The sequence below is a fragment of the Crocodylus siamensis genome, chromosome 13 (assembly GCF_052110815.1).
Source record: "Crocodylus siamensis isolate JL-2025a chromosome 13, ASM5211081v1, whole genome shotgun sequence".
Taxonomy (NCBI): domain Eukaryota; kingdom Metazoa; phylum Chordata; order Crocodylia; family Crocodylidae; genus Crocodylus; species Crocodylus siamensis.
The window spans coordinates 11,236,586-11,261,103 of NC_143407.1; the positions used below are offsets into that span (position 1 = coordinate 11,236,586).

General features: G+C 45.7%; 1 protein-coding gene across 2 annotated transcripts in view; it reads right to left on the reverse strand.

The window, feature by feature from the left end:
- Positions 1–24,518, reverse strand: part of GNAI3 (G protein subunit alpha i3) — a 145,191-nt gene that overhangs the window by 16,489 nt on the left and 104,184 nt on the right. Inside the window, exon 2 of one of the 2 annotated variants that reach the window (XM_090026366.1) lies at positions 16,781–16,915. In XM_090026366.1, coding sequence (XP_089882492.1) covers positions 16,781–16,898 — 118 coding nt within the window. In that variant the 5' untranslated portion in view covers positions 16,899–16,915. Of the gene's footprint in view, positions 1–16,780; positions 16,918–24,518 lie in introns of those variants that run through there. The other variant, XM_090026367.1, reaches the window with a different exon arrangement.

Below are 24,518 nucleotides of genomic sequence, written 5' to 3' on the forward strand. Positions count from 1 at the left end.
TGCTTTCCTGCTAATAGTCTCTAGTCAGCAACTGATTCCCATGTGCAAATGCTACCATGAGGAAGGCCAAGATTTTTCACCACAGCAGATATAAATGGTGATGTTTGAACTGACTGATAAATGTGTAATCTAAATAATTTCCTACGCCATAGATCATCTTCTGAGAAACTCAGAGGACTAGGATCCACAGATTTAATTGTAAGTGAGAGTCTGCCTCAGAAGTGGAGTTTAGGAATAGGCATTTTTTTGCACAAGCATACTGAAACAAAAGCAGAGTCTTAAAAAGAGCCACAGGATCCAGTGTTTTCTCAGAGCAAACAGTGTAAAGCCCCATCTAAAAGGCATGCACTAAATTGCTGAGCTCAGTAAGCCAACTCCAAAGGCTTAAATTAAACTTGCCTCAATCTGGCCTTACACTTGTAGAACTCATATTATTTTAAAGACCAATGATTAAATGATGCAACCCCCCATTCACTCCTAGCATGGGGAGACCAGATGGCTCAAACATAAAGACACTATATGACATCAAGTTGGTATGTGACTGCCACAATGAATAAAACAATCTTTTAATGACACCTTTGGAAAGTGGGTCCTCCAGAATAAGGCAAAAATAAAAGCTCTTGTAAGAGTAAAAAACCCCACCAAAACCCAAAAAACCCCAGAATTTCTCACCACATTTCTACTGTAGTTATGCATTAAGACCCTGGAAAATGTAAATCTGAAAGACAACATTACAAACAAGGTTTGAAAGAGGAACTCCATTTCACCCTGTTTGTTCCATGTGGTGTTGCACTGGCAATGGAAACCAGGAAATCCAAGCTGCATTTCTGAGGATGAGAGGTGCTTTTGTCATTGCATTTCTTCATTGTGGGGAAGTAACTTCCTCCTCTGGGTAAAAATAACTTTGGAATTTTACAGACAAGTTTTTAACCTTTGCTGAAACCTTTTTCAGTTTCTTTCTTAATTAAACCTTTTTAAAAACAGTTAAACACAGGAATTCAGCCACTTCCATATGGCCTCAACCTATCTGCTTGAAAACATTAAAAATTAAACATTCACTATACAGATGGAGGTTATAACAACAAAAAGGAACAAACATACAAGCACCAGATTGTCTGAACACTTGCACAATAGCCAAATACAACCAGTCATTCACTAGTTATGGACATAAAGTGCCAACTTCCACTGAAAATTGTTGTTACTCTGGGAACAAGGTACCAAGACTGTAACTGTCTTCTTACAGACGATAAAATGTTTAATCTTTTCTGCTATATAGTTAGTGTCTCAGCTTCAGGACACACTGATAAGTCTACTTTCCTGTTCAGCTACTTTATTAAAAGTCTGCCCATAGGTCGGTAATGAGATTTTTTTTTTTTAACACAGAAGATTCACATTGTGATAGGAAATGTATGTTCTAGTTTGTCATTTGTAGTGTACATAGTACTTTTACTCTGTCTGAAACAGAACAGGTGAAAACGCCTGGAGGGCTGAACATCCCAGGTACAGTATATTTTACAGCAGGTTAAACACTCAAAGCGTGCCACTTTGCGACGGTGTTTAAAAGCTATCAAGATGAAGAAAAGTCTGGCAATTAAGGATATTTGGATTCAACTGGCAGCTCCTCTGGAACCACAGGCAAGCCACTTCAAGTCACCCTGCTATGAGTCTGCAAGTGAGGACAGCACATCCAACTAAGTGACTTGGCTGCAAGGTTATAAACTCTTTGGAGTCCTCTATCGTTATACAGTGCCTTGCACAATGGAGCTGCTTTGGGCTGCGACAATACAAAAATACTGACATTGAAGAGGGAAGTGTTAATCTATGTGGTAGCCATCCTCCCAAAGTTTTACTATGGAGTATGTCTGTTGATTTAGACTTACCAGTCTGAGGCCACGGTAAAAAACCCTCTTTTGTTGACTAGATAGATAGTGGTACTTTGTTACCCAGCTCAGAACCTCAGTGAACAAGAATAACAATAGCAGGACAAGACTTCTTCCCAAGCAGACTGTCTAGTACAACTGGAATCAATCACTCATTACTTGGTGGGCAATTAAAATGCTGACTCGGATGCATTTCATCATAAGCAACAATATGCTGCCAAGTCAAAGTTCCTAGGTGTGAGGAAATGAAAGCCAAATTTAAAAACACCAAAATGTTTGGTCTCACTCAGGCATGTCTCAAGCTATAAAGGATGTGTGCTAGAGTCTGCTGCTAATGCAGTTGAGGGAGCATGAAAAAGAATGAGAAAGTCTCAAAGAAAAGTCTGTTCTCTCCAAGTGTGAGCAAACACCTCCCAGGCAAGTAAATGCTGCAAACTTGAAAAAAAACTAAATTAGAAGAGCAGGGATAGGCTCCAACTTCTACAGATTTCCATAATACTCCATTAGGAATCCATATGATTTTTCCTTACAAAACTCTCCCAATTAGCAGCCTAATACTTTTGTTTTCCTCCTTGCACTTCAATTGCCAAAACAGCTGCTTCTCTCATTTCTAGTCAGTTGTGGTTTTTTTGTTTTGTTTTTTTTTAAAGAGATGACAGACATCAGGAATGCCTACTGCTCCAGAAACTCAGCTGTGTGCTAGGAACAACAAAATGTACAGATGTTACTTTATTGCATGTATAGGGAACCGTTTTTTCTTGGGCCTTTTTTATTTTATTTTTTTTTGAACAGCCTAGAAATGCAGTGAATCCAATATTCTACATAGTGGTATTTCTAACCAAAGAGTCATTTTATTTTGACAACAATCCTGTACATCCCCCTTAAAACAGGGATTCATTGTACTGTGAATGGTATATACAGTTTGTTAAAAAAAAAAAAAACCCAAAAACCAAGCAAACCAACTTAATTCAAACCACAAGGCCTGACAGAAGAATTCATGAGATACCTTCCAAGTCATTTTAGACTGAGTGCCATTGCCTTGTGTGCTGCTGTTTCATCCTTAATTTATCTTAAACCCATCTTTCTACTGAAGTCAATGCTTAACTTGCCTTATCAGTCCTTACACTGACAAAGAAAATATCAAGATTATGCCATTAATGACTTCACTTGAGAGTCAAAAGAAGTTGTAAGAATAATTAAATAAAATGGAATATACATTTTTTAAAGAAATCTCTAATTCATCCCCTGAAGCTATCCTACTTCAAAAGAAAAAAAAATATCTCCACACTAGTGAGTTGTTTAGGCCACCAGATCTTTCTTCCATGCCAACGCAGATTCGTCCCTAGATAGACATTTGTGAAACCTGGGCTAGCACTGACTTCCATAAGCAACCGAGCTTTTGCCGCACCCACTGGGATACCAATCCCTAATCTAGTTCTTCCTCGTCTTCTAACTTCTTCTCAATGTCACCCCTTACTCCTCTCATGGCCACCTGACTCAAAGCATCACATTAAGTAACTGCTGTAAAATACCCGCCTCTAGTCAACCCCACAAACTTTTGCTCTGCTCTTCCTATTCTGGCAGTCTCCTTGCCAAGAAGAAGTTCAGCACTAGATGACAGATTTCAGGCGCAGTTATATCTGAATGGTCAAGAGAGGGTCCATTACTGGTCTGCTCTGAGATTTGGAGATTGCACATACAAAACCATTTCCAGATTCCCCCCTTGTTCTAAATTCCTACATTTTGGATTATTTTTCCTCTCTCCCTTACTCTCTAAACAAGACAATTTCTCTTGAACTTTTCCAGCTTAATCTCATTCCTACCTACATTCCAAATTTCTCTAGGGACCCGTGTTATTTCCATTTCCTTTGGCCTTCACAGCTCATCCCCAGCTTATTAGGGCCTGTACATTTATATTTTTTTTCTTCAGATTAGGTAATGATGGTCCCAACACAGACCTGCTCTATAGCACTGACTTTTCCATTCAATTCAATAAACAACATTTACTCACTACCCTTTATGTATTGCCAGGAGCCATCTTCAATCATTATAATTTATGCTTACAATGAAACGTAAGCCACTTTTACTGTACAAGACAAGTCCCTCTAGATAACGAACATAAGCCTTTTCCACTACATTTCTAATGCTAAGCATAGTTTTCCAGGGTCGCTATAGTGACTGAATTACAGGACATCTGAAATTCCCAAGGACTCTGCATACAAATCATTGCTAAAATTATAAATTCCATAAAATTATAAACTTTCAAAGGCCCAGGACCTCTGTGTACTTTACTGAATTAGGGGGGAAAAAGTGGAATTCACAGCATTATTTGGACACTTTGTAATAGAAAAGATGTATAACAAATGCTTCCTTTTGTTTGATTAGAACAGCTACCTAAAGATCACATTTCAAGATTAGAAACAAAGCCTGAACTCTGGTTAACGAATTTCAGAACAGAGATAATGTAATTATGTTTTTAAAAAAAATTCAGAAGTCTCACTTCCCATCTTCAATATTAACAATGAGCTCATTAACCCTATTTGGCTGCATTTGCATATGCAAAATGTTTAAAAGAGAACAGTGTTCTCATTTTCAAAGAAATGAGAACAAAGGTACCGGAGTGAAAGACACCAACATCCCAGTTTGTTTGGGGTTTGTTTGTTCAAATTGTTTTTAAAGAATAATAATTCCTAGATAATCAGACATTAGCCATGCCTGAAATGATATGGTTTTTGCCTACAAGAGGAATAAACCAAGAGGTGAGGTTTGCTTGCTGAACTTGGATTGCATTAGAACCCACCCCACAGAAGAGCCAAAAGCATAAAATAAACTGTTCAAAGTGTTTTTCCATCCATGGGCTCGCTTACTAGAACCTGCTGTTCTTTTCAGTTATAAAAAGATACACCGTACCAAAACTACTTCTAGCTATAAGCTTCTATAACAGGCACTTAAGGCTCCTCCTTGAACAGAAGTCTCACTGGCCCCAGTGGGGAGTACCCCAATACAAAACAGCTTCCTAATCAGCTTCAAATTAATAATAGCATCGGTGAGAGCATGTATAGAAAGAGGGAAATGATCAACCAACCATTTCCTTAAAGGAAGGCAGTAAGTTCTCCTGTAATGAGAGAAGATACAAACCACTTAACAAGAAACCCATATTTATCACGTTGCAGGTTGCTGGTTTTCTCCTTCCTAGTAAAAACACAGCTTTAGACTGGATACTAGATGCCCATCTATTTAAAACTTCTATATACAGATTTGTATGCAGCCCCCGCCCCTAATAAACTGTATTAAAAATGTAAAGCCACATGATATCCACAGCCAGATCCTAGATTTGTCCTTTAAATACAAGTGCTGAACTGAACAGATATTGCCGATTTGGGAAGTTATGACTGAACTCTTATTTTAGTTAAGAGTCCTTCCTTCTCAGCTGGATCAAGACTGCATTAAACTTGACTTCACATGAGCAAGTTTTATAAATGGACTATGCAGAACTGCCATGTCTGTCTTCTGCTACACAGACAAGCTTGGTCTTTTCTGAGAAAACTTAGTAACAGGAGCTGGAAAGATACTACTAGATACTCCAGGTGTAAGTTTGGGTAGCAAAGGGAGAAGACTTGCAAACAATGCTCTGCAAACTCTACAGGCACAGCTTTTAACTACAACAGCTCACATGCTGTGCGTAATCTCTGCAGAAGTGCTGCAAACAAGCTTTGAAGCCTGCATAAGGCCATTTCAGAGAAGGAGCGATGTTCCAGCCTTGGATGCACTTGTGAAGTCTGCTGGAAATAGCGCACATGGATTCTCATTTCCAATGTTAGTAAGGTTTTCAGTATGCCTGTGCAAAGCAGCTAGGATTCACTTCAGATTTGGCCAATTCGGGGGACAGCAATTCAAATCACTGTCCCGAATCGATTCTGCCAATTCTCTAAGTCACCCAAGCCAGGCCCAACTCCCGCCCGCTCTCCCAACCCAACAATGGCTGCCCTGCCCACCCCAGCTCCCAGCACTTGGGGAAAAAAAGCCCAGACTCACCGGGTGCTGCCAGGCTGGAGGTGATCCCCACTGCCCCCCACTGCATGGGCAGGGTCTGCAAGAGCCCCATACCCCTCTCTGCTCCCCCAGTCTCCCTCCCATAGCTGTCCTGCCTGCCCAAGGTCCAGACCTTTAAGAAAAAAAACATGCACTCACCTTTCCTGCCTGGTGGGGAGTGGGGAGGGCAATCTCCACTACCCTGCACCATGTGGGGGTGCTCTTCACAAGCCCCCTGAAGCCCCAAGGCCACTGCAGGAGCAGCAAGTCCTGGGTTTTTTGGTTTTTTTTTTTCCTTAAAGGGCCGGAGCTGGGGCAGGGAAGGGTCAGGGGGCTCGTGGCAGAGCCCCCACATGCAGCTTGGACCCCCCCACCCCCCAACAGCACCTGGTGAGTGGGGCTTTTTTTAAAAAGCACTGTGAGCTGGGGCAGATGGAGCAGCCATGCGGGGGGCAGTCAGGAGATGGGGGCTAGAGGGGTCCCCCCATAGTCCCCTCCCACAGCTTTAGTAGGGCTAAAGGGATGAGAGAGCTTCTCAAAAAGTTTAAGACATCCTCCCATCCACTCAAAGATCTATGGCTGAGATAAAGCTTTTTGATTCAGCTCAAATGTAGCTAAATTGTCAGGCCAGGCCTCTCTTGGTCTGCTGTCTGGTACCATGTAAGCTAGTACAGCCTGTTCCATGGGTGGGTTGTCAGCAACTAAACTGGAGCCCCGACCTGGGCTAGCCTGGGTGAGAAGGGTGTGTGGACACCCAGCAGAACTAAAAACAAGGCCTGTTAGAGGGCAAATGAGCTCCCTGTGAGCCAAAGGCCATCCATACCTGGAAAGTGACCTAGTAGCACCCAATGATGCAAAGCATGCTACATGAGGTTAGTAGAGTTGAAGGATGGTTGTTTTAGCATCTAAGGTACCCAATGGTTCCAGCAGCCTTGGGAGCAACTTGACTCAAAATCATGCCATATGCCCTCTTTTAAATCACAAGCCACAAAATTGAAAAAGCATAATAGGTCTTCTGGTACCCTCCAAGACAACACCATGAGCCTAAAACATTGTAATAATATTTCCAATAACTATGGAGAGATGAACCTACTTCTTACAGTATGCAGAAGATCAAATTTAAGTCATCGGAACCTCAAGGGATGCTGACCTTCACCACCCACACACCTTCTCACAGGAAGCACAAATGCTCCCCTTTGGCACACCTAAGCAAATAATTTGAGTATTTCTTTACACAGGTTACAAACAAACTTATTTTGTAGTTCAGCTCTCTTAATGCCAAGTGCCCTTTTTTCTACCCACCCACACCTTCCCCTCCAAAAAGAAAAAGTCTAGCACAGCCATTACATCTTCCTCTCTACTCTCAAAAGCCCAAGCAACCCCCAAAACTGTTTGCTCCTTGTGAGGTATTTCAACAGTTTCAAGCTTCACTCTAATAAATGCAAGGCCATAATATTATATTTTACCCAATATATATTATATTATATCCAGTCCAGCCCCTGAGGCTCCTTTTCAAAATAAGACAAACCCCTACTGCACCAGAAGGACTACAAAAGATACACACTATTGACACTATTTCATGCATTAATAAAGTTAGTGTTTCAGTAATGAGGGTTTTATGAGACCCTATATGGAACAGATCACTAGTTCAGTAATGGGAGAGGGCTGAAAAAGAAATAAAACTTGTTGTCAAGAATGGAGGAAAAATGCTGTACAGAAGCAAGGAGCAGCAGCATAATATGCAAATAGACCGGGGGGGTGGGGGAGAGGAGGCCCATTAATCATGAAATCAGGGTCCCAAATACTAGGTTCACTTGGAGAATATGTATTGCAAATCAAAGTATAGCTATAACACTGGGAAACAAATCTAAGGACAAAGGCAATTTGCTATTCATGGGACTGATCAAAACATATTAAAAAAGATAACTGGAAAGATCAGAAGATACAAAATGTTTTGAAAAGACTGTCAGATCCAAAGGGTGAATGACTGAAGATACTTGCAAAGTAAGTAGCAGCATTTTTTAAAAAGATGACAGGGGACTTAGAATAAGTGTGGCTTAAAATAGACCTTCCAATGACAGACCTAAAAGTCATGTTGCTTAAAAACTGCTACTACAGAAGACAAATTTCACAGCGGAGCTGATAAAGCTAATCATCTGAGCTAGGAGGATGGAAAAACAAGCCTGTCAGCTAGACCTACTGGAACCAGTCAGATACTAGTTAGATAAGCCAGTTTGCCAAATACTGCCCACACATCCTCATTCAAAACTGCGGTTATGAAGAAAGATAAATGATAACCGAGTATCAACATGCCTTTGGTAGACTCTCACAAGTACTACATCCACGCAAGCAATGCAGCTTCCCAAGACATTACCTCTTCTTCCATAAAGCATCAAATCCTTACAGAAGTTTGTTTCATCTGGTCCTTCTCACAGCTTGCTTTTAACTCTTCAGAGCAACTTAACTGCATGCAGTTAATTCTGCACACAGGCCAAGATTATTTTTTCCAATCCTAGTAGATGAAATAACATTATCCTTGCAACTGAAAATGTACAAGTTACAGCTAGCATTAGGTACAGAAATTAAACATACCCAATCCATCAAACAATTTTGACTGCACAAGATTGGAAAATTAGAAGTTAAGGAACTGTAAGACTGAATAAAGTACATAAAGCATTGAAGTTTAACCAGAAAGCAGTCAAAATACTGCATATGGGGCAAATTACTGTTAAAAGCTGACTTGTGCAATTAAGGCTTTTCATTGTACTGTTGCATTAACCCAATTTTGCATAAGGGATCTGAATGCATAAGAGGTTGTTATGATTATATTTAACAGTGTGCTATGCAGGAGGACTTGAAGTACTTGGCACAGTTATGATGTACTGTGTTCGTGAGTGCAGAGGCTACGTTTTTCATCTACCAACAAACTTAAAGAAAACAAAAGCCAATGGGGGTCTCTACCAGGATAAATCAGTTTCTAGTCAGTTCTTAAGATCTCCTTTAATATTTGTTTCACAAGTGATGCGGCTTTCAGGTAAGACAGCCATTGCCAACAGAAGGCCAAGAAGAGGTAAATTCAGAAGGAAGGAGATACAATTCAAAGGTACAAAGGATAAAAAGCGTTTAAAAAGTTGGACCTACAGAAAATGCTCAACAGCCTTCCACAAAGAGATCTAGATAGGTCAGGACATTACACTTAGCAATTTTACTTGAGCAGTCAGGAAATACTAGTGATGTCAGAACAAACTGTTCCCTAACAAAAAGTCACATGTAACAATATTTCTTCGAATAACTGTAAACCCTAATCAGGGGTACAAAAAGACTGCTTAGAGAAGTTAAGAAGAGGGTGCTAATTAAAATGGGGTGGAGGTCAGAAAGGCTTAGTAATTAGCAAGGTAAGAGTTGTCCTTAATCCATATGTAAAAGACTCCCATGGAAGTGCTATAATCAAGTCTGGAAACCAGGTTAGGGCAGTTATCCCAAGAGTCTAACAGTTAACATTTGAAGTACAGAAGAATGCAGGACTTGCAGGGGTGTAGGATCAGTGACCCAGGAGCTCCCTTCAGCAGGTGGCAGAGGTTATAACAGAGGGACAAATCTAGGTCCCAGCTATACCACAAATTTCCAGCCATACTCAAATGGGAGTAAGGGACAACTGTGTTGCAACTAACTCAAATGTTACAGCTGCAGAACAGACAGCATGCACAAGCTAATGTTTCTCTATTGTTAACTTGCAAGAGATTAAAGGATCTTATTCTATTCTAAGATCTCCATTACAACAAAATTGCTTTAAGAATCACTTTTATTCTGCGTCACCTGATAGCGTATCTGTGAAAACAAGATACTTGGCTTACCTGGAAAGGTGGCCGCATTAGAAAATGCTTAAATATATGCAATACTATTCAATGGTGGCAGCTGTTTGTACTGGTTTAGGAACAAGTGACATCACTTTAGTCACAAGTGCTTAAAGAATTTTAACCTACAGCAAAACAATGAAAATCAATTAGAAGATAAAGCTTGATGCATCTCAGAACAATTGTGAGTTACTATAGGGCACGTGAATATTGACAAGCTGGACACAAATGCATCTATTAATGGCACACAAAAACCTCAAATACAAAGAATGGCTTTTCCAAGTATTTCAGACTGTTGAGGGCCTTATTATTTAAAATGTGTGGGATTCAAGATTCTGGCTACCCCTACTATTTGCCCTTTTTCCAGCCATCAGTGGCCACTGGACAGAAGGCCCCCCAATGCAAATATCAGAGGTATTCATCTCTACCAGGGATTCAGACCATCACAGTTACCCCCACAGCAGTCTACCCTGTCACCCATGCTCATGAGCCAAGACACTCAGCCAGACAGCTTCTATTCCACTCTGAAGAGAAACATTAGATTTTAACTACAGCAAAAGCATTACAATATCAGGGTAGAGATCGCTTCCCTGCATCACAAAATATGCATATTACAGCCAGCTCAGCACATTTGTTATGTAGCTTTTTGTGCAGCATTTTGTACAGCAGCTTTGGGAGTATTTCAAACCGATTAAAAGCAGTGTTACTCAACAACCAGCACCAGCCATTTTTGGTACATGTTACACAACACACAGAGAACAGATCTTTTGGCAAAAGATCACACTAACATCTCTCTCAGGTCAACTGCTTTAGTGTTCCTCTCTCACCTCTACACATGTATATCAAGTCCTGTGTGAAGCGGGACAATGATATTGCTTAGTCTCGACTCAAACGCCTACACTTCCTCCTATGATGGACGTCTTCTGAGGGCTATCCTTTCATAAGAGCTATTTTTCTTTTTAATTACATATAAGATCCAAGCTGGAAATTACTTTAGACATGAACATCTGAACCCCTGCATGTGTACTAAATCACAAACATGGACCTTCAGACAGCCAAGTCTAGTAAAGTAGTAGCTCATGAACTTTCCAGACTGACAGTTCATACTTGAAGATGTTAACCTCCCTGCATTGACTATAAAAGCCACAGCCACCCTACATTTTGCACATATTACAAACAGTGACAGAATCTTTTACCCCAAATGAGAGAGAAAGGAAGCAATTTTTGTAACAATATTTTCAATGCCTTTTAACCCTTGCGTAAGTCTCAAAAAGGTGAGATATTTCACTCTCTCAACTCTTGTAAGGATGCGCACATCTGGTTTCTGACAACTGGTAATTTCAGTTCTGAAACAGCAAAAGCAGTCATGCTAATTAAGGAAGCAGGACAGCACAGAAATGTCCCCACCATACTTACGAACTGCGGCATAACAAGTTGCTGCATACATGAATAAACAAGTACCCAAAACATGCATTCTCACAATCATTTACTTTTATATTCCATATGTACTTTTGATCTAAAAAAATGTCTACGTTAACAAGGGCTGGCAGGTGATTACTCAAAAAATTAGAATAAGCAATGACCAAATGAAAGGGCTTGACTTTGGTGCACACCTCTCTCACTGAAACAGAAAGCCTGTTTTGATCCTCTTCCTCAAAGAGAATTAGGATTTGGGCACAAGAGGACTCTGGAAGGGCAGGGATGGAATACAGATTCTCAGACAGATCACTATGAGAAGGAAAAAAATTGTATCTGTCCACAGCCTTCAGTCTGAGACAATAGCTCTGCTCAGGGTGGCAGACAGCTTGGTAGTATTCCTCAGGATTGTCTCAACCACTGTAGATCCAAAATCCCTCCCATTACAACAAGATTGTTTTGAGGGGGGGGGCGGGGAGGAATCCACCTTGGTTGGCTGAGTCTTTTTTCTTTTTTTGGGGTGGGGGGAAGCAAATAAAAAAAGCAGAGGAGGTTACATGAAGACTATTTGCTAGAGCTTCCCCCACATCATTCAATGAAGTTTTGGAGGCAATTCAGACCCATCATTTTCCTGGCTGGTGAAGATGTGGGCAAAAATTAGTCACATGATGAAGCCTGGTTGCATCTCATTTGAAGACCAGGCGCCCTTAAGGAACTACCTCAATTCTCTCTCAAGAAACCACCACCTCTTGACGCTGACAAGGCAATCTGTTATCAACTATTTCAAATCTGCTTTTGAGGAAGTGTTCATCAGATGTAGCTGAGACAAGATAGCCATTCTGATACTGCAAGAGTTGACTTTAATGGCCCTTGCCACAAACTGCATTGAGATTTAGATACAGTACAGAAACCACACTTCTATGAGCCTACTTTGGTACACTGTAATCTACACTGACTGCCCATTTGTCTGAAATATGGATTCTATCCCAGGAAAATCTACATGGTTTCTCTTGAGATGCTGACCCCAGATCAGTTGTCACACCAAAACATCTGCTTTGAGTGTACAAAAGAGGGGACTAGTGACAGAGTATTTTCCACACAAGGTCTCTAACTTTGGAATTTGGTCAGAAATACCAAAACCTTGTTTAAAATTTCAGAGCACTAATCAACACTCCTCAGGCTTTGCCAAGAAGCAAAAAATGGCAAGAGGAATCTTTAGAGAGAGTGGCGCCATTCCTTCCAATATGCCTGTTTGGTTGATTGCTGTGTGATGGACTTGCTGTTGTTATTTTTTTCTACAAACTACATTTTTCTATTATGTTCAAGTGCCCATCCAAGTACTACAGGATTTTAATTCAAAACCTGTAGTTTCAGACTGATAAGCATGCATTTTAAGCACAACTACTGGATGTGCCTGCATGACTCAAGTCCCAAAGATGCCATTTTTCAACAGCATGTTCCATGGGCAACTGGTGCCCTCCCACCCACCCCAGTTTGGGGGGAGTGGGGGCACCAGAGGGGCATGACAGGGGTGGGGAAGTCCTCCAGCAGCCAGCCAGCAACTAGGGGAGCCAATTTGTGGGGGGAGGGTGCACACAGGCACAGGCACTCTCCATACCCTTCTACCAACCAGAGTGCTCAATGTTGGAGTGGGCACCAGCGCTCTTGGGGGAAAACACATGCCCCCCCACATGCCTCCCCTATTCGTTGCCTATGTTCCATACAGAGGAATAACGTTGACTGGATTCAACAATGGAACTGCCTTCTACACTCAAGGATGTATTTGCCACCAATGATTCAACATGAGCTTCTTTGAAAGGCAGCAAGGTATTGCACACTAAACACTTAGAAAATTATTGTGCAATGGACAATAGGGCAGCACAAACTGCCCAGGAAGAAATGCCCCAGTTTCTATGCTCTCCCATATCATGCAGCTCATCGTAACAGGAAAAACCCAGAGTCAGCTAAATTGCATGTCTGTTCCTGCCAAGCAGAGTTTTCCTGGAGGCAATGGAAACAAACTATAACAAAAGGAGTGTTGTGCAAATCAAGAGCTCTGGAGTTCCTCTCTTGTGCATAGATTTGCCATAGCTTCCTCCCCCTCCCACCCAAGGAAGTCACATTTGTTGTTGGAAACAGGTCAACAATTTCTCTCCTGGTGATGAAGTCTGGTCTATCCGATCAGTAAAATTATCTACAAAAGTGGTTCAAGAGGACCTGTTAACAAGAGCTGACTATATTACATAATTGCCTTCCACCTTACAAGGGCTTGGATGACCTTGGGCAAGCCCCAGACTTCAGCTTATGTAGCTTGACAATGGGTGTAACCATTTCCCAACAGACAATGTTGTGAAACTTAAATATAACTGGTAAAGTGACAGCCTCACATAAAAGGAACCACAGAAATAAACATTACATTGTTTTACACCAGTGATCACAGAGTTGTCATGAAACAGCTCGGAGAACATGATAAATTGACCAAGCACCCATACTTCTCTGCTGCTTCTCAGGTGCTCTGAATAAGGCCAAAAATAAAGAAACTGAGAGAAAAGTGGAAACCCAAAGAAGCAGTAAGTGCCAGGAACTGGCTGTACAGTGGGGGGAAAAGGTTTTTTGGGGTGGTTTTTGGGGGGTTTTTTGTTTGTTTTTAAAAAGACTCCAGTATTTAAAGGAGAGGCAGGGAAGTCGAATGCAGCTTACACAACTGTATATTGTAGCAATTTAGCATTGTCATCATGCTGGAAGATTCTGTTAAGGAATTGGTTCTCAGCTTTTTTAGGCTCAAGACAACCCCTTGGAAAGTGTCAGCTCTTAGTTTTCTGTAGTCAAATAGAGGGAAAACTAGCAGAGCCATTCTGTTGCAAAGAACTCAGAAAGACCTCAACAAGTCCAAATGCTTTTAACACTACAGATTCCTATTTGAAATCTCTAGGTTTCACCTTGCAAATCATGTTTGCATGCCTAATTGCATTAACATTGTTTGGCACCCTGCAGCACCCTGGAAAGGATATTAAGAGGCACCCCTACCTGCTGTAGCACCCTGGTTGAGAATCACTGTTAATACTGTGTTTGGGAAGAACAACCAGACTTTGTGTAAAACGCAAGCATGCTTTCCCAAACCACAAAAATTCTGCAGAGAAATACTAAACTAGGCCAGTGTTTTACCAGAGTCAGAAGGTGAGATGGCTCCCTGTATTCTGTCTCAGCCATCACTTCAGAATACATGGAAACTGTGATCTGAAAACAGGCTACAGCTTCTCTCAAGCTCTTTTTTATTCACCCCCCGCACCCAGCAAAATACTCCCCCCACCCCAGACTCCACTGCAACAGCATTGCTAAAAGTGGAATACACCAGTTTATATAAATAACCTCAAAGATCTCCTACAGGTAAATTAAATAAAATACTCCCCGCTCCCTAATCTAGACATTGTATTTTTTTTTTTAAATGAAAAACACTAGGTTTCAAACTATTTAAAATTTACATTTCCCTTCAGCTTTCTGAAATGTTAACCAAATGACTGAGGCATGAGTACGTAACATTTCATTTTAGCAACTGATTGCTTTGCTTTACCCATACATAAACTAGCCCAGATTTTATATATAAAGAACATGTGTTTATAGGATTCCCTTTCATAACTGGTCATGTTCAAGGCACCACTAAACTTGTTTCTGAAACCTTAAGGGGGATATAGAAGAACTGGAAGAGGTATACAGAAGAAAAACAAAGATTATCAGGGGTACAGAAGGGCTTCCATAAGAAGAAACACTAAACAGCCTAGAACTTTTCAGCTTAGAACAGAGACATTTATTTCAAGGAAGACATGACAAGTCTACAAAATATTAAGTGGTGCAGACAAAGTAAACAGGGATTTCGCATTCAATATCCCCGACAATATTAAAATCAGGGGACAGAAAATGAAATTACTGGTTTGCAGGTTCAAAACTAAGAGGAAGCTCTTTTCCACACCATGTGCAATCAGCCTGTGGAATTCACTGCCAGGAGAAACTGCATGGGCTGGTAGCTTACCTCAGATGGAAATGAGAAACTTCATACACATTAAAGTTGCTACAGATTTAAAGCACAACTATTCCAGAGTAAATTCACATGTAAACACTTATCTCCAAATATAGTTACTCTCATTCTGAGATATTCCAGAGCAGCTATTCCAGAGACATTTCTAAACGAAAAATTAAAGTAGCTATTTAACTGCCACCCAAACCTATGGAAATTCAGTGCCATTTGTAGAACCACCCTGCTATCAACTTAATTGGTTGCACAGCCTTTTCTCTATAATTATACCGGCCTGCCATGGACTAGGATGACCAGTGAAATATACAGTGCTATCCAAGGCTGTCTGGGGGTGGTGGGGGGGAGCAGCAGCAAATCAGCATCCCAGGCAGGTCATATCTGGTGCTATCAACAGTAAACTCCTTTGAGAGAGGCATTTATGGTCGACTGTATTCTACTTCCACAGCACACAGAAAAACCTGCCACCAGGGATCCTCAAATCAGGGTGCTGTGTGATCCTCTGAAGGGTAATGCAAGGCGTGAGGAAAGCAGCAGAGAAGCAGGCCCAGGCTCACCCTGCCTGGCTGATCCCCCACCCTCCATGCCCCAGGCTCCCTGCAAGGGGGGGGACGCACTGTAAGCACACAACAGTTTTTAAAATGAGGTGGCACTCAGTTCACAGGAGTTATGAAGGAGCCCTTGAGTTCAGCGGGGCTGAGAGCTACAAGTCAATTTACACAAACTTGCTACAAAACACAGCAACCCCATCAGGCCACCCTCCCCTGCAGGATTTGCAAGTCCCGAGGGAACGAAACCCCTAAGGGACTCTAAGACTCACAACCAATTAGCAGTGTTATCTGCACACCCACAAAGGACCACAGCTCTCAGGGCACTTCTTGCTCACAGCACCAGCTGGCCAAAAACAAGATTAATAATGCAAGTCCTTCGTAGGAGGACTCTTACCGCCGTCTCTTGAGGAAACCAAGAATTCAGCAAAGCAATGGATACAAGACAAGCTCCTGCCCAACAAAAAATAGCAAACTTGGGAAGAAGAAGAAGAAAAAAAAGAAAGAAAAAAAAAAGCAGCTGATGATAGAGAAGACTCACACTAGCTCCCTGCTTTCCACACAGGTCACTGCTGCAAAACTGTCTCCCCCCACCGCTTTTAAATCATCCCCCCAAAAGCTGGGCCTCCGATACATCTCGGGAGGGGGCCCACAACATGACAGGCATCACCAGGCTTTCCCGCACAGCTAAACCATCCCCATCATCGCTATCCCCCAGCTCCGTGCAGAGAACATACCTCCGCCAGGGCAACTGCCAACCAGGCTCGCCCGCGTCCTGACCACCCCCCTGTCGGCCACTTCGGATCATGACTCAATTCCTGCCACACTCCCACCCCCTTGGCCCACGGGGGAGACCCAGCCCTGGCACCAAGTCACCCCAAATTTGGCAAGGTGGGAGAGGGGAGCTCCCCTGCTGCCAAATGTCTGGACTTGTGAGGTGCTCGGGGGAGGGGAGGGGGGGTGGCCGGCCACGGACCAGCCTGAGGACGGGACAGGCCCGCCGCCATTTCGCGGGCGCCTCACCGAGCAGCAGCAGCTTCACCTCCTTGGCCGCCTTCTCGCCGTCCTCGCGCAGGTTGCGGTCGATCATCTTGCTGCGCTCCACCGCCGCCTTGTCCTCGGCGCTCAGCGTGCAGCCCATGGCGGCGGCGGCGGCGGCTCTGCCTCTCCTCAGCCCGGCTGCCCGAGCTGCTGCGGGCGGGGCGGCCGGATATCCGCTCCGCTTCGCCGCCGCCTGACGTCAACCGGCGCTGCTGCCACTGCCCGCACACCGCATCCTGGGAAAGACACCCGCCCCCCGCGGCCTGTCGGGAAATAGAGTCCCGAGCCGTGGCCATCCACTCGCTGCATGCTGGGAAATGGAAGCGTGCGCCCTGCATGTCGGGAAATGGCGTCCCGAGCTGCATGCTGGGAAATGCAGGCGTGCGCACTGTCTGTCGGGAAATGGAGTCTTGTGCCAGGCTTTGCCCTTCAACCACGGCGCAGGTGGGGACTGGCTTCCTTCTGCCTCCCCCTGAGCACGGGGCCCACGTGCTTCCCCCACCCCGCTGCTGGCCCGTGGGCACAGTCACACCTACCCTGCGCGTGGGTGCAGGAAACAATTTCTGGGCCCTGCAGGTACCTCCGTCCTGCCTGGCAGGGTGTCCTGGGGAGGCTGAACAGGGTTAGAGCCCTGCAGCTTGAGCCAGCAGAGAACCACCCTCCGCTGCAGCCGTGCAGGACCCCCGGGGACCAGTGGGCCTGTCCCGAGTGCACCTGCAAGAGTGCAGGGCAAGAGGCAGGTCCCTGGCATGCGTGGGCACAACGGCCGTGGCACCGACGCCAGGCAGCCTGCCTGCAAATCCGGTGTGCGAGGGAAGGGCAATAGCTGCTTTGCTGAGGGCTCCCTGCCAGCTGGCGCTGAAGCCAGCATGGGCCATACCCTCATTGCAGATTTAGGCTTGGAGCCTCAAGTGATCCCACAGCACAGGGGTCAACCTGTAGCACAGGCAACCTGTGTGTGGGGCATGTGACGTTGGGAAGCTCAGTGGCAGAGCAGGGAGCAGAGCAGCAGATCAGGCAGGGAGCACAGGGGTGGAAGCAGAAGGTGGAGCAAAAAGCAGAGCAGCACACCTGGCAGGGGAAGGACATGGGATGACACTTGGGAGGGTGTGGGGCTAATTTGTGGCACACCTGCCAAAAAGGTTTGCCTCCCCTCCCATAGCACATCACACCAACACTGCTGACCCCAGCAGCCCTGCTTGCCTAGTCCTTGCTCTTCATGCTTTAGCACCAGTGCGCTAGGCCCAACCTCTCAGCAGCACAGAGCTTGATGGTGCGTTAGCTGGGGCCCAGGCCTCACGTGTGCCAGCCTGTCAAACTAATCCGGCCTGCTCAAGTGGAGTGTCCCAGGGGTCAGTCCTGGGGCTGTTTTTGTTCAGCATCTTCATCCAGGACCTGGAAGATGGCATAGAGTGCACCCTCCGCAAGTTTGCAGATGACACCAAGCTGGCGGGAGTAGTAGATTTGCTGGAGGGTAGGGATAGGATTCAGAGTGACATAGACTAATTGGAGGTTTGGGCCAAAAGAAATCTCATGAGGTTCAACAAGGACAAGTGCGAAGTCCTGCATTTAGGACAGAACAATCCCCTGCACCAGCACAGGCTGGGGGCTGACTGGCTGGGCAGCAGCTCTGCAGAAAAGGACCTGGGGCTTACAGTGGACAATAAGCTGAATATGAGCCAGCAGTGTGCCCTTGGTGCCAGGAAGGCCAACAGCATGCTGGGCTGTATTGGTAGGAGTGCTGCCACCAGGTCAAGAGAAGTGATTATTCCCCTGTATTCGGCGCAGGTGAGGCCACATCTGCAGTACTGTGTTCAGTTTTGCCTCTCCCCACCCCCAGAAAGGATGTGGACAAGTTGGAGAGAGTGCAGTGGAGGGGAACAAAAATGGTTGGGGGGCTGGGGCACATAACTTCTGAGGAGAGGCTGAGGGAACTGGCCTTATTTAGTCTAGAGAAGAAGAGACTGAGGGGATTTAATAGCAGCCTTCAACTACCTGATTCGAAGGAGGGTTCAAAAGAGGATGGTGCCAGACTGTTCTCAATGGAGGCAGATGACAGAACAAGGAGCAATGGTCTCAAGTTGCAGCAAGAGAGGTTTAAGTTAGATATTAGGAAGAATTTTATTACTAGGAGGGTAGTAAAACACTGGAACAGGTACCCAGAGAGGTGGTAGAAGCTCCATCCTTGGAGGTTTTTAAGACCTGGCTAGCCAAAACTTTGTCTGGGATGATCTAGTTGGGGCTGGTCCTGCCTTTAGCAGGGGGTTGGATGAGATGTGACCTCCTGAGGTCCCTTCCAACCCTCATTTTCTATGATTCTCACACTGGCAGACACCTGCTGGGCAGCACAGAGGGTACAATGTGCGACTGCATCAGAAGACTCATCTCTCTCCTGGAAGACTGTGGAGGGGTCCAGTAACAGACAGGAACCCTTCCATCAGCAAGAGATTTTTGCCCTGAATCTGGTGCTAGTAAAAGCCCCAGGCTGACATTGCCAGTGCTAAGAGCCTAGATCCTGTGTGAGATCAGGTGCTGCTAAGGTTGTACCATGGCAAGCCACCTACCCCCTTCTCCCCAAATCCTCTGCAACCCTAACGGGATGAACACTGGTGTCGCTCAGGTTCTGCTGGCTCACACGCACCAGTACTGAGTGAGTAATATGCAGTGGCAACATCACACTCTGCTGTGTTTGGTAACTAGAAGAAACATGGGCCTGTGGAAAGCAGACCTGTCACCCCTGAGCCCTGGGCTGGGGCCACGAAATGTTCAGTGCTGATGTTACCAGCCCTGGGGGCCACTCGGTACTTCCTGTCCTGACTGCTTATCTGGGGAAGAGTCCAAACCAAGGGGAACCAACCTGCAACACACCAAATACATTTTATGTGGGACAATGCACTAAGCTACAGCATCTAAGCCACAGCTACAGGTGGCAATGCAGTTGGGAATTCTACAAGAAAAAGGTCTTCCTTACCCATTGCAAAATGCCCAGCCATGCTTTCCTCAAGTACAAACCTTGATGCCCTGACTAACTGCTAACATTATATGCCTTTACCTAGAAATCTAGGATCTTGTAGCCTACAATGCTTTCAAGCCATCCCTCCCCACGTCCTGGTAGATAACTATGCTCAGTTCCACATTAGCGACTGGAATACAGCCCCTTTCTTTTATTCAGAAGAGGTGGCTGGTTCTGGTGGCTATTCCCAGAACAGCCCCCACACAGGAAATATTGTGGCTGTCACCAGCCTTCCCCAATCTGTTCATCAAACAAGAAATGTATTGCCATAAAGAGCCTTCTACCTCCCTCTGCTGCTAAATATTCTCCATGACACCTGGAGCCAGAAGGAAACTCCATGATGGGCTCCTTGGATTCCACAGATTCCTGCTAAACAAGACAAAAGAGAAAGAAATCTGGAGCTATCCCAGCAATGGCTGGACTGGAAAGTGCCTGAAAAGGAGACTACTGGTTAGAGACACCCAGGCTTGGCCAGGGTGAGTGAGATCCCAGCAATGGGAGAGCAATACAGAGGCTTCGAGGAACGAGGAAGATTTGCAATGAGATGGAAACTCACAGAGAAGAGACCAGGCCAGGAGGTTGTGCTAAATGGCTAAGAGCTGCAGAGGAGAAGACTTGCACACCAGCAATCCTGGTGGGGAACTGAAAAGAGCTTGAAGCCCAAAAGGGCCATGCAACATCTGTAAAGAGGGAAGGGCTGTATGCTGACACCCCCTCCACTGCTTCGGTTAGCTTATTTAGGAGACGGGAGGGATATGTGCATCCCGGTGCATCTACAGCATTTCCAGATGCTTTCCTGCAGCCCTGATTGTTTTAATCAGGGTGGAGCTCATCAGAAGCACAGTCTTTCCTAGGAATGATGCCAGGCATGAAAACCCTCATCCCTAAGCCCTTTACAAACACTTCCACACCACTTCAGCCACCAGTGTGATGCGCCACTTCTGCAGAGGAGAACTGGTGAGCTGACCAATGATTAAGGACAGGTGCATCTGTATCCAACTGAAACTGCACGGTAGGGGAACAGGGAGGGGTAAGCGAGCTGCTGGTACCTGACCAGGTGAAATGTAAGCAGGACCCCAGGGACATTGGGTCAGTTCTGAGTCAGAGAAACAGGATCACCTCCAGGTCTGACTTATCCTGGCAGTCTCCCATGCTGCTACTGAGTCCCCAGCACCTGTTAGCTGATGCCACCTGAGCTCAAGGCCTGCGCTGTGCTTGCCACAGCCTTCTAGGAAGGCAGTCCCAAACACTAGGCATGGTGGGGAGAGTGCGGGACAACAGAAAGGCCAGGACATGGGAGAGGGAAAAGGAACGGCAAATGTAGGAACACTTCAAGCCTGAAGTGAAATGAAGGGTACTTCATGCCCCCTTGTCTAACATCTCTCCCAGCTCTGTGCCTGGCCCCAAGAAAGAAATCACCAAAAAAAAACCCCTTGCTCCTGCAATGTTCCTGGCACTGCTGTGCTCATAGCGCCACCTGCTGACTATGCTTGGGAACTGCAGGTAGAAAAGATTATCAACCAGGGTGCCAGGGCACCCTGGGGTGCCTCCAGCTCCTTTGAAGGGTGCCACAGGGTGTGAGGAAATAAGCAGACATCTGTGGGCTCAGGCTTGTCCCTGCCTGGCTGCTCTCTCATCATCACTGCCCAGCCCATCTGCAAGGAGGTCAGCATGGTAATATAAAAGTTAGTTTTTGAAATGAGGTGCTATTCAACTCACCAAAGTTATGGGGAGAGCCTCGAATCCAGTGAGGGGTGCCAACATGGTTGAGAACCACTGATACTGAGTTTAAAAGCAGGAGTCTCCCCATCTTGGAAATCAGCCCCTGGTCTCTTGCTCATGGGACAAGGATATCACTAGGACACAAACAGGAAAGAGTGAACAGTGGTCTCTAACTAACTAGAGAAGAGCCTGGTGGCTAGGAGTGCATTTTCAGGTAGGTGCTAGGGGAAGATGTCAGCCTGCAGAGACGGAGCAGGGGGACAGCCCCTTGGGAAAAGAGGGCTAGAGCCAGGACAAGCTAGGACAGACTGGCACAGTGTGGATGGGAGGGGAGTTCTGGGTGGCTCAGGAGAGGACCAGTGGGCCGTGCACTGGCTCATATCCAGACTGGGCTGGCAATGACAATCTGACAACAGTAGGCTGTTTGAAATGCACTGGTAGGATACCGTGGCTGTGCCTACACGAGACACTTACTGCACAGTACCTCATTAGTACTGCGCAGGAGCGTCGCAGGGCACAACTGCCACGCGATGCTACTGTGCAGCAGTAACGAGATACTTCACCATAGCAATGAGCTACTGTGCAGTCAGGATCACCACGAAGCCATGTCGGGACGCTATTGCACAGTAACGCTGGTTACTGCACGGTCATTCAGTACTTGGGTATGCAAGTACTAAATGACTGCGCAGTAACCAGCTTGGGTAGATGCGGCCAGGTTGCTCCAATTGCCATCTGTTGGCAATCTCAGCTCAGAGAGGTCGTCACCGGCTGAACTCCCCTCTCACACAAGGAGGAGGCCCTTACCAGAGAAGCGGAGTGGAATGAAAAGGGACTTCCAGAGCCCTAGCAGTGGTTCCCCAGTCCAGCATGATGTTGACAAGACCCTCCCCCAGCCGTGGGGAAGGAGGACGAGGGACCAGAGAAACCCTGGGGTCCTGAAAGAAGTGGCTCCCTCCTGGTTCTGGGCCACTGTTCCTTCACGGCATCTCCCTTGAGATGGGTCCCTGTTACCCAGGTGAGGCTGACTCACCACTCAGATGGCACAACACAAGCTCTTTCCCCAGCTCTCATGGTTGACGGCAGCCCACACCCAGGGGATGAAGGAAGTGGTCTTCAGAGAGGGCTATTTCTGGAGTCCCCCCTCACAAAGGGATGAGTGATCATCAAGCAAGCACACACCCAGGGGGCTTAAAAGGTTCCAGTGTCTGTGAGCGTGAAAGGTCAGAGCAGATGGATCCGCCAGGGATGTGAGGGGGAAGCGGAGGGGGAGGAAAGGCCATGCAGCAGGGACTGGGAGCCAGTCTGTGATCACAAGCACAGATGCGTGCAGTCATGGGCTGGTGCACGCGCAGTCCAAGGCCAGACCTCATACTGTGTGGGGACAGGGGCAGATCCAGTGGGGCTGTGTAGACCCCCACACCCACCCGTGTGAAGGACCGCTGCAGGGGACACAGCAAGTGCAGGAAGAGGGAACCCACCCACCATTACTGTCCCTAGCACCCTGTGCATATGCTCCCTGCAGAACCATCCCTTGGGCTCCCTCCATTTCTAGATCAGCTGAGGACAGTGGCAGCGGTGGATGGGCCTCCCCCATTGTGCCTGTTCCCTGCCTGCTGAGCTGCTTGTGGGCTGTCCCCAAAGGTGTCTGAGTTGTCACAAGGCGTCCAAAACTCTTGAGGAAGAGGCACTATCTTTTATTAAACCAACTAGATAGCTGCAAAATAACATGCACTATCTGCACAGATCCAAGGCCTGTTTCTTATGGGACCTCAAAGCACTTTGTGCTTGCTAGCACCTGCATTGTTGAATTACACATCGCCGTGGTGTGTACGTTGAATTACACATTGCTCAGGCAACATACTTAAATACAACTGTCCCCATTTTATGGAGGCGAAGAGAGGACAGGCCATGCCTGGGCACAAAGTGAATTGGTAGCAGAGTTGGGGAATAGAATCAAGGAGTTCTGACCCCTTCACACACGCCCTGCTGGAACCACTGGACCAGTGTTTGTCAGCCTGTTTAGACTCAAGGCACTCCTTGTTAGGCTCAGAGCAGCCCAGGGAAAATGCCAGTTCTTAGTTTTCACTCATTTTTTGACAATGGAAAAATAAGGTGGCAATTTTTCTATTGCAAAGAACTGAGAAAGGGCACAGCAGGTCAGAATGTTTTTAACGCTGTGGATTCTTCTTTGAAATCAGTGGGTTTATCTTGTGCATCACGTTTACACACCTACTAGGGCTAACATTGAATGACACCCCAGGGCTCCCTTGAAAAGCTCTCAAGGCACCCAGGTTGAGGATCGCGGCACTAGACCACGATGCCTTCCTTCTTGGTTCACTTCTATTCTTGTCACTGGCTTCTTCCACTGGCCTTTTGACGCCAAACTTCTCTGCACTTTCTTCTGCCCTTGATCATTTCAACTTGTCTATATGGGAGAAGCCTGAGAGCCCAGAATAAAATGTGCTGTTACTGTCCCGTCCCCCGCTCCAGAGAAGATACAAATCAGAGCACAGTGCCCTATGCCTTGCAGGGGGTGCTGGTTGAGTCAGGACACCTGAGTGAGTTCTATACTCCAAAGCTTTGCCACTGACTTGTTGTATGACCGTGGCCAAGTCACTCCTCTTTCTGTGCCTTTAGTCTTCCTGCTGTTATGAAGTGGGGAGGGGGGTGTTTCTAGCATTTCCTCGCTTTTATGATGCCCTTTGAGATCTAGGGATAAAAATCAAGGATCCACCAAACCCAATCAGGGCTTTGGGCTAGCGTGGCTGAGGCATAACCCTCTCCATCGACAATGGTACACAGGGGAGCACTGCAGCCAGCAGCACCCCCAGCTGCCTTAAACCTGCCAGCCTGAATGACTGAGTGTTCATTTACCTTTGGAATGAGTCTGGCGTGCAACTCAAACACCTGCTTCTGGAGTCCAAGCAAGGTGCCCCAACTATCGGCCACCGCAATGTAGCATGCTTCTTCCCTCAAAGTTTAGGC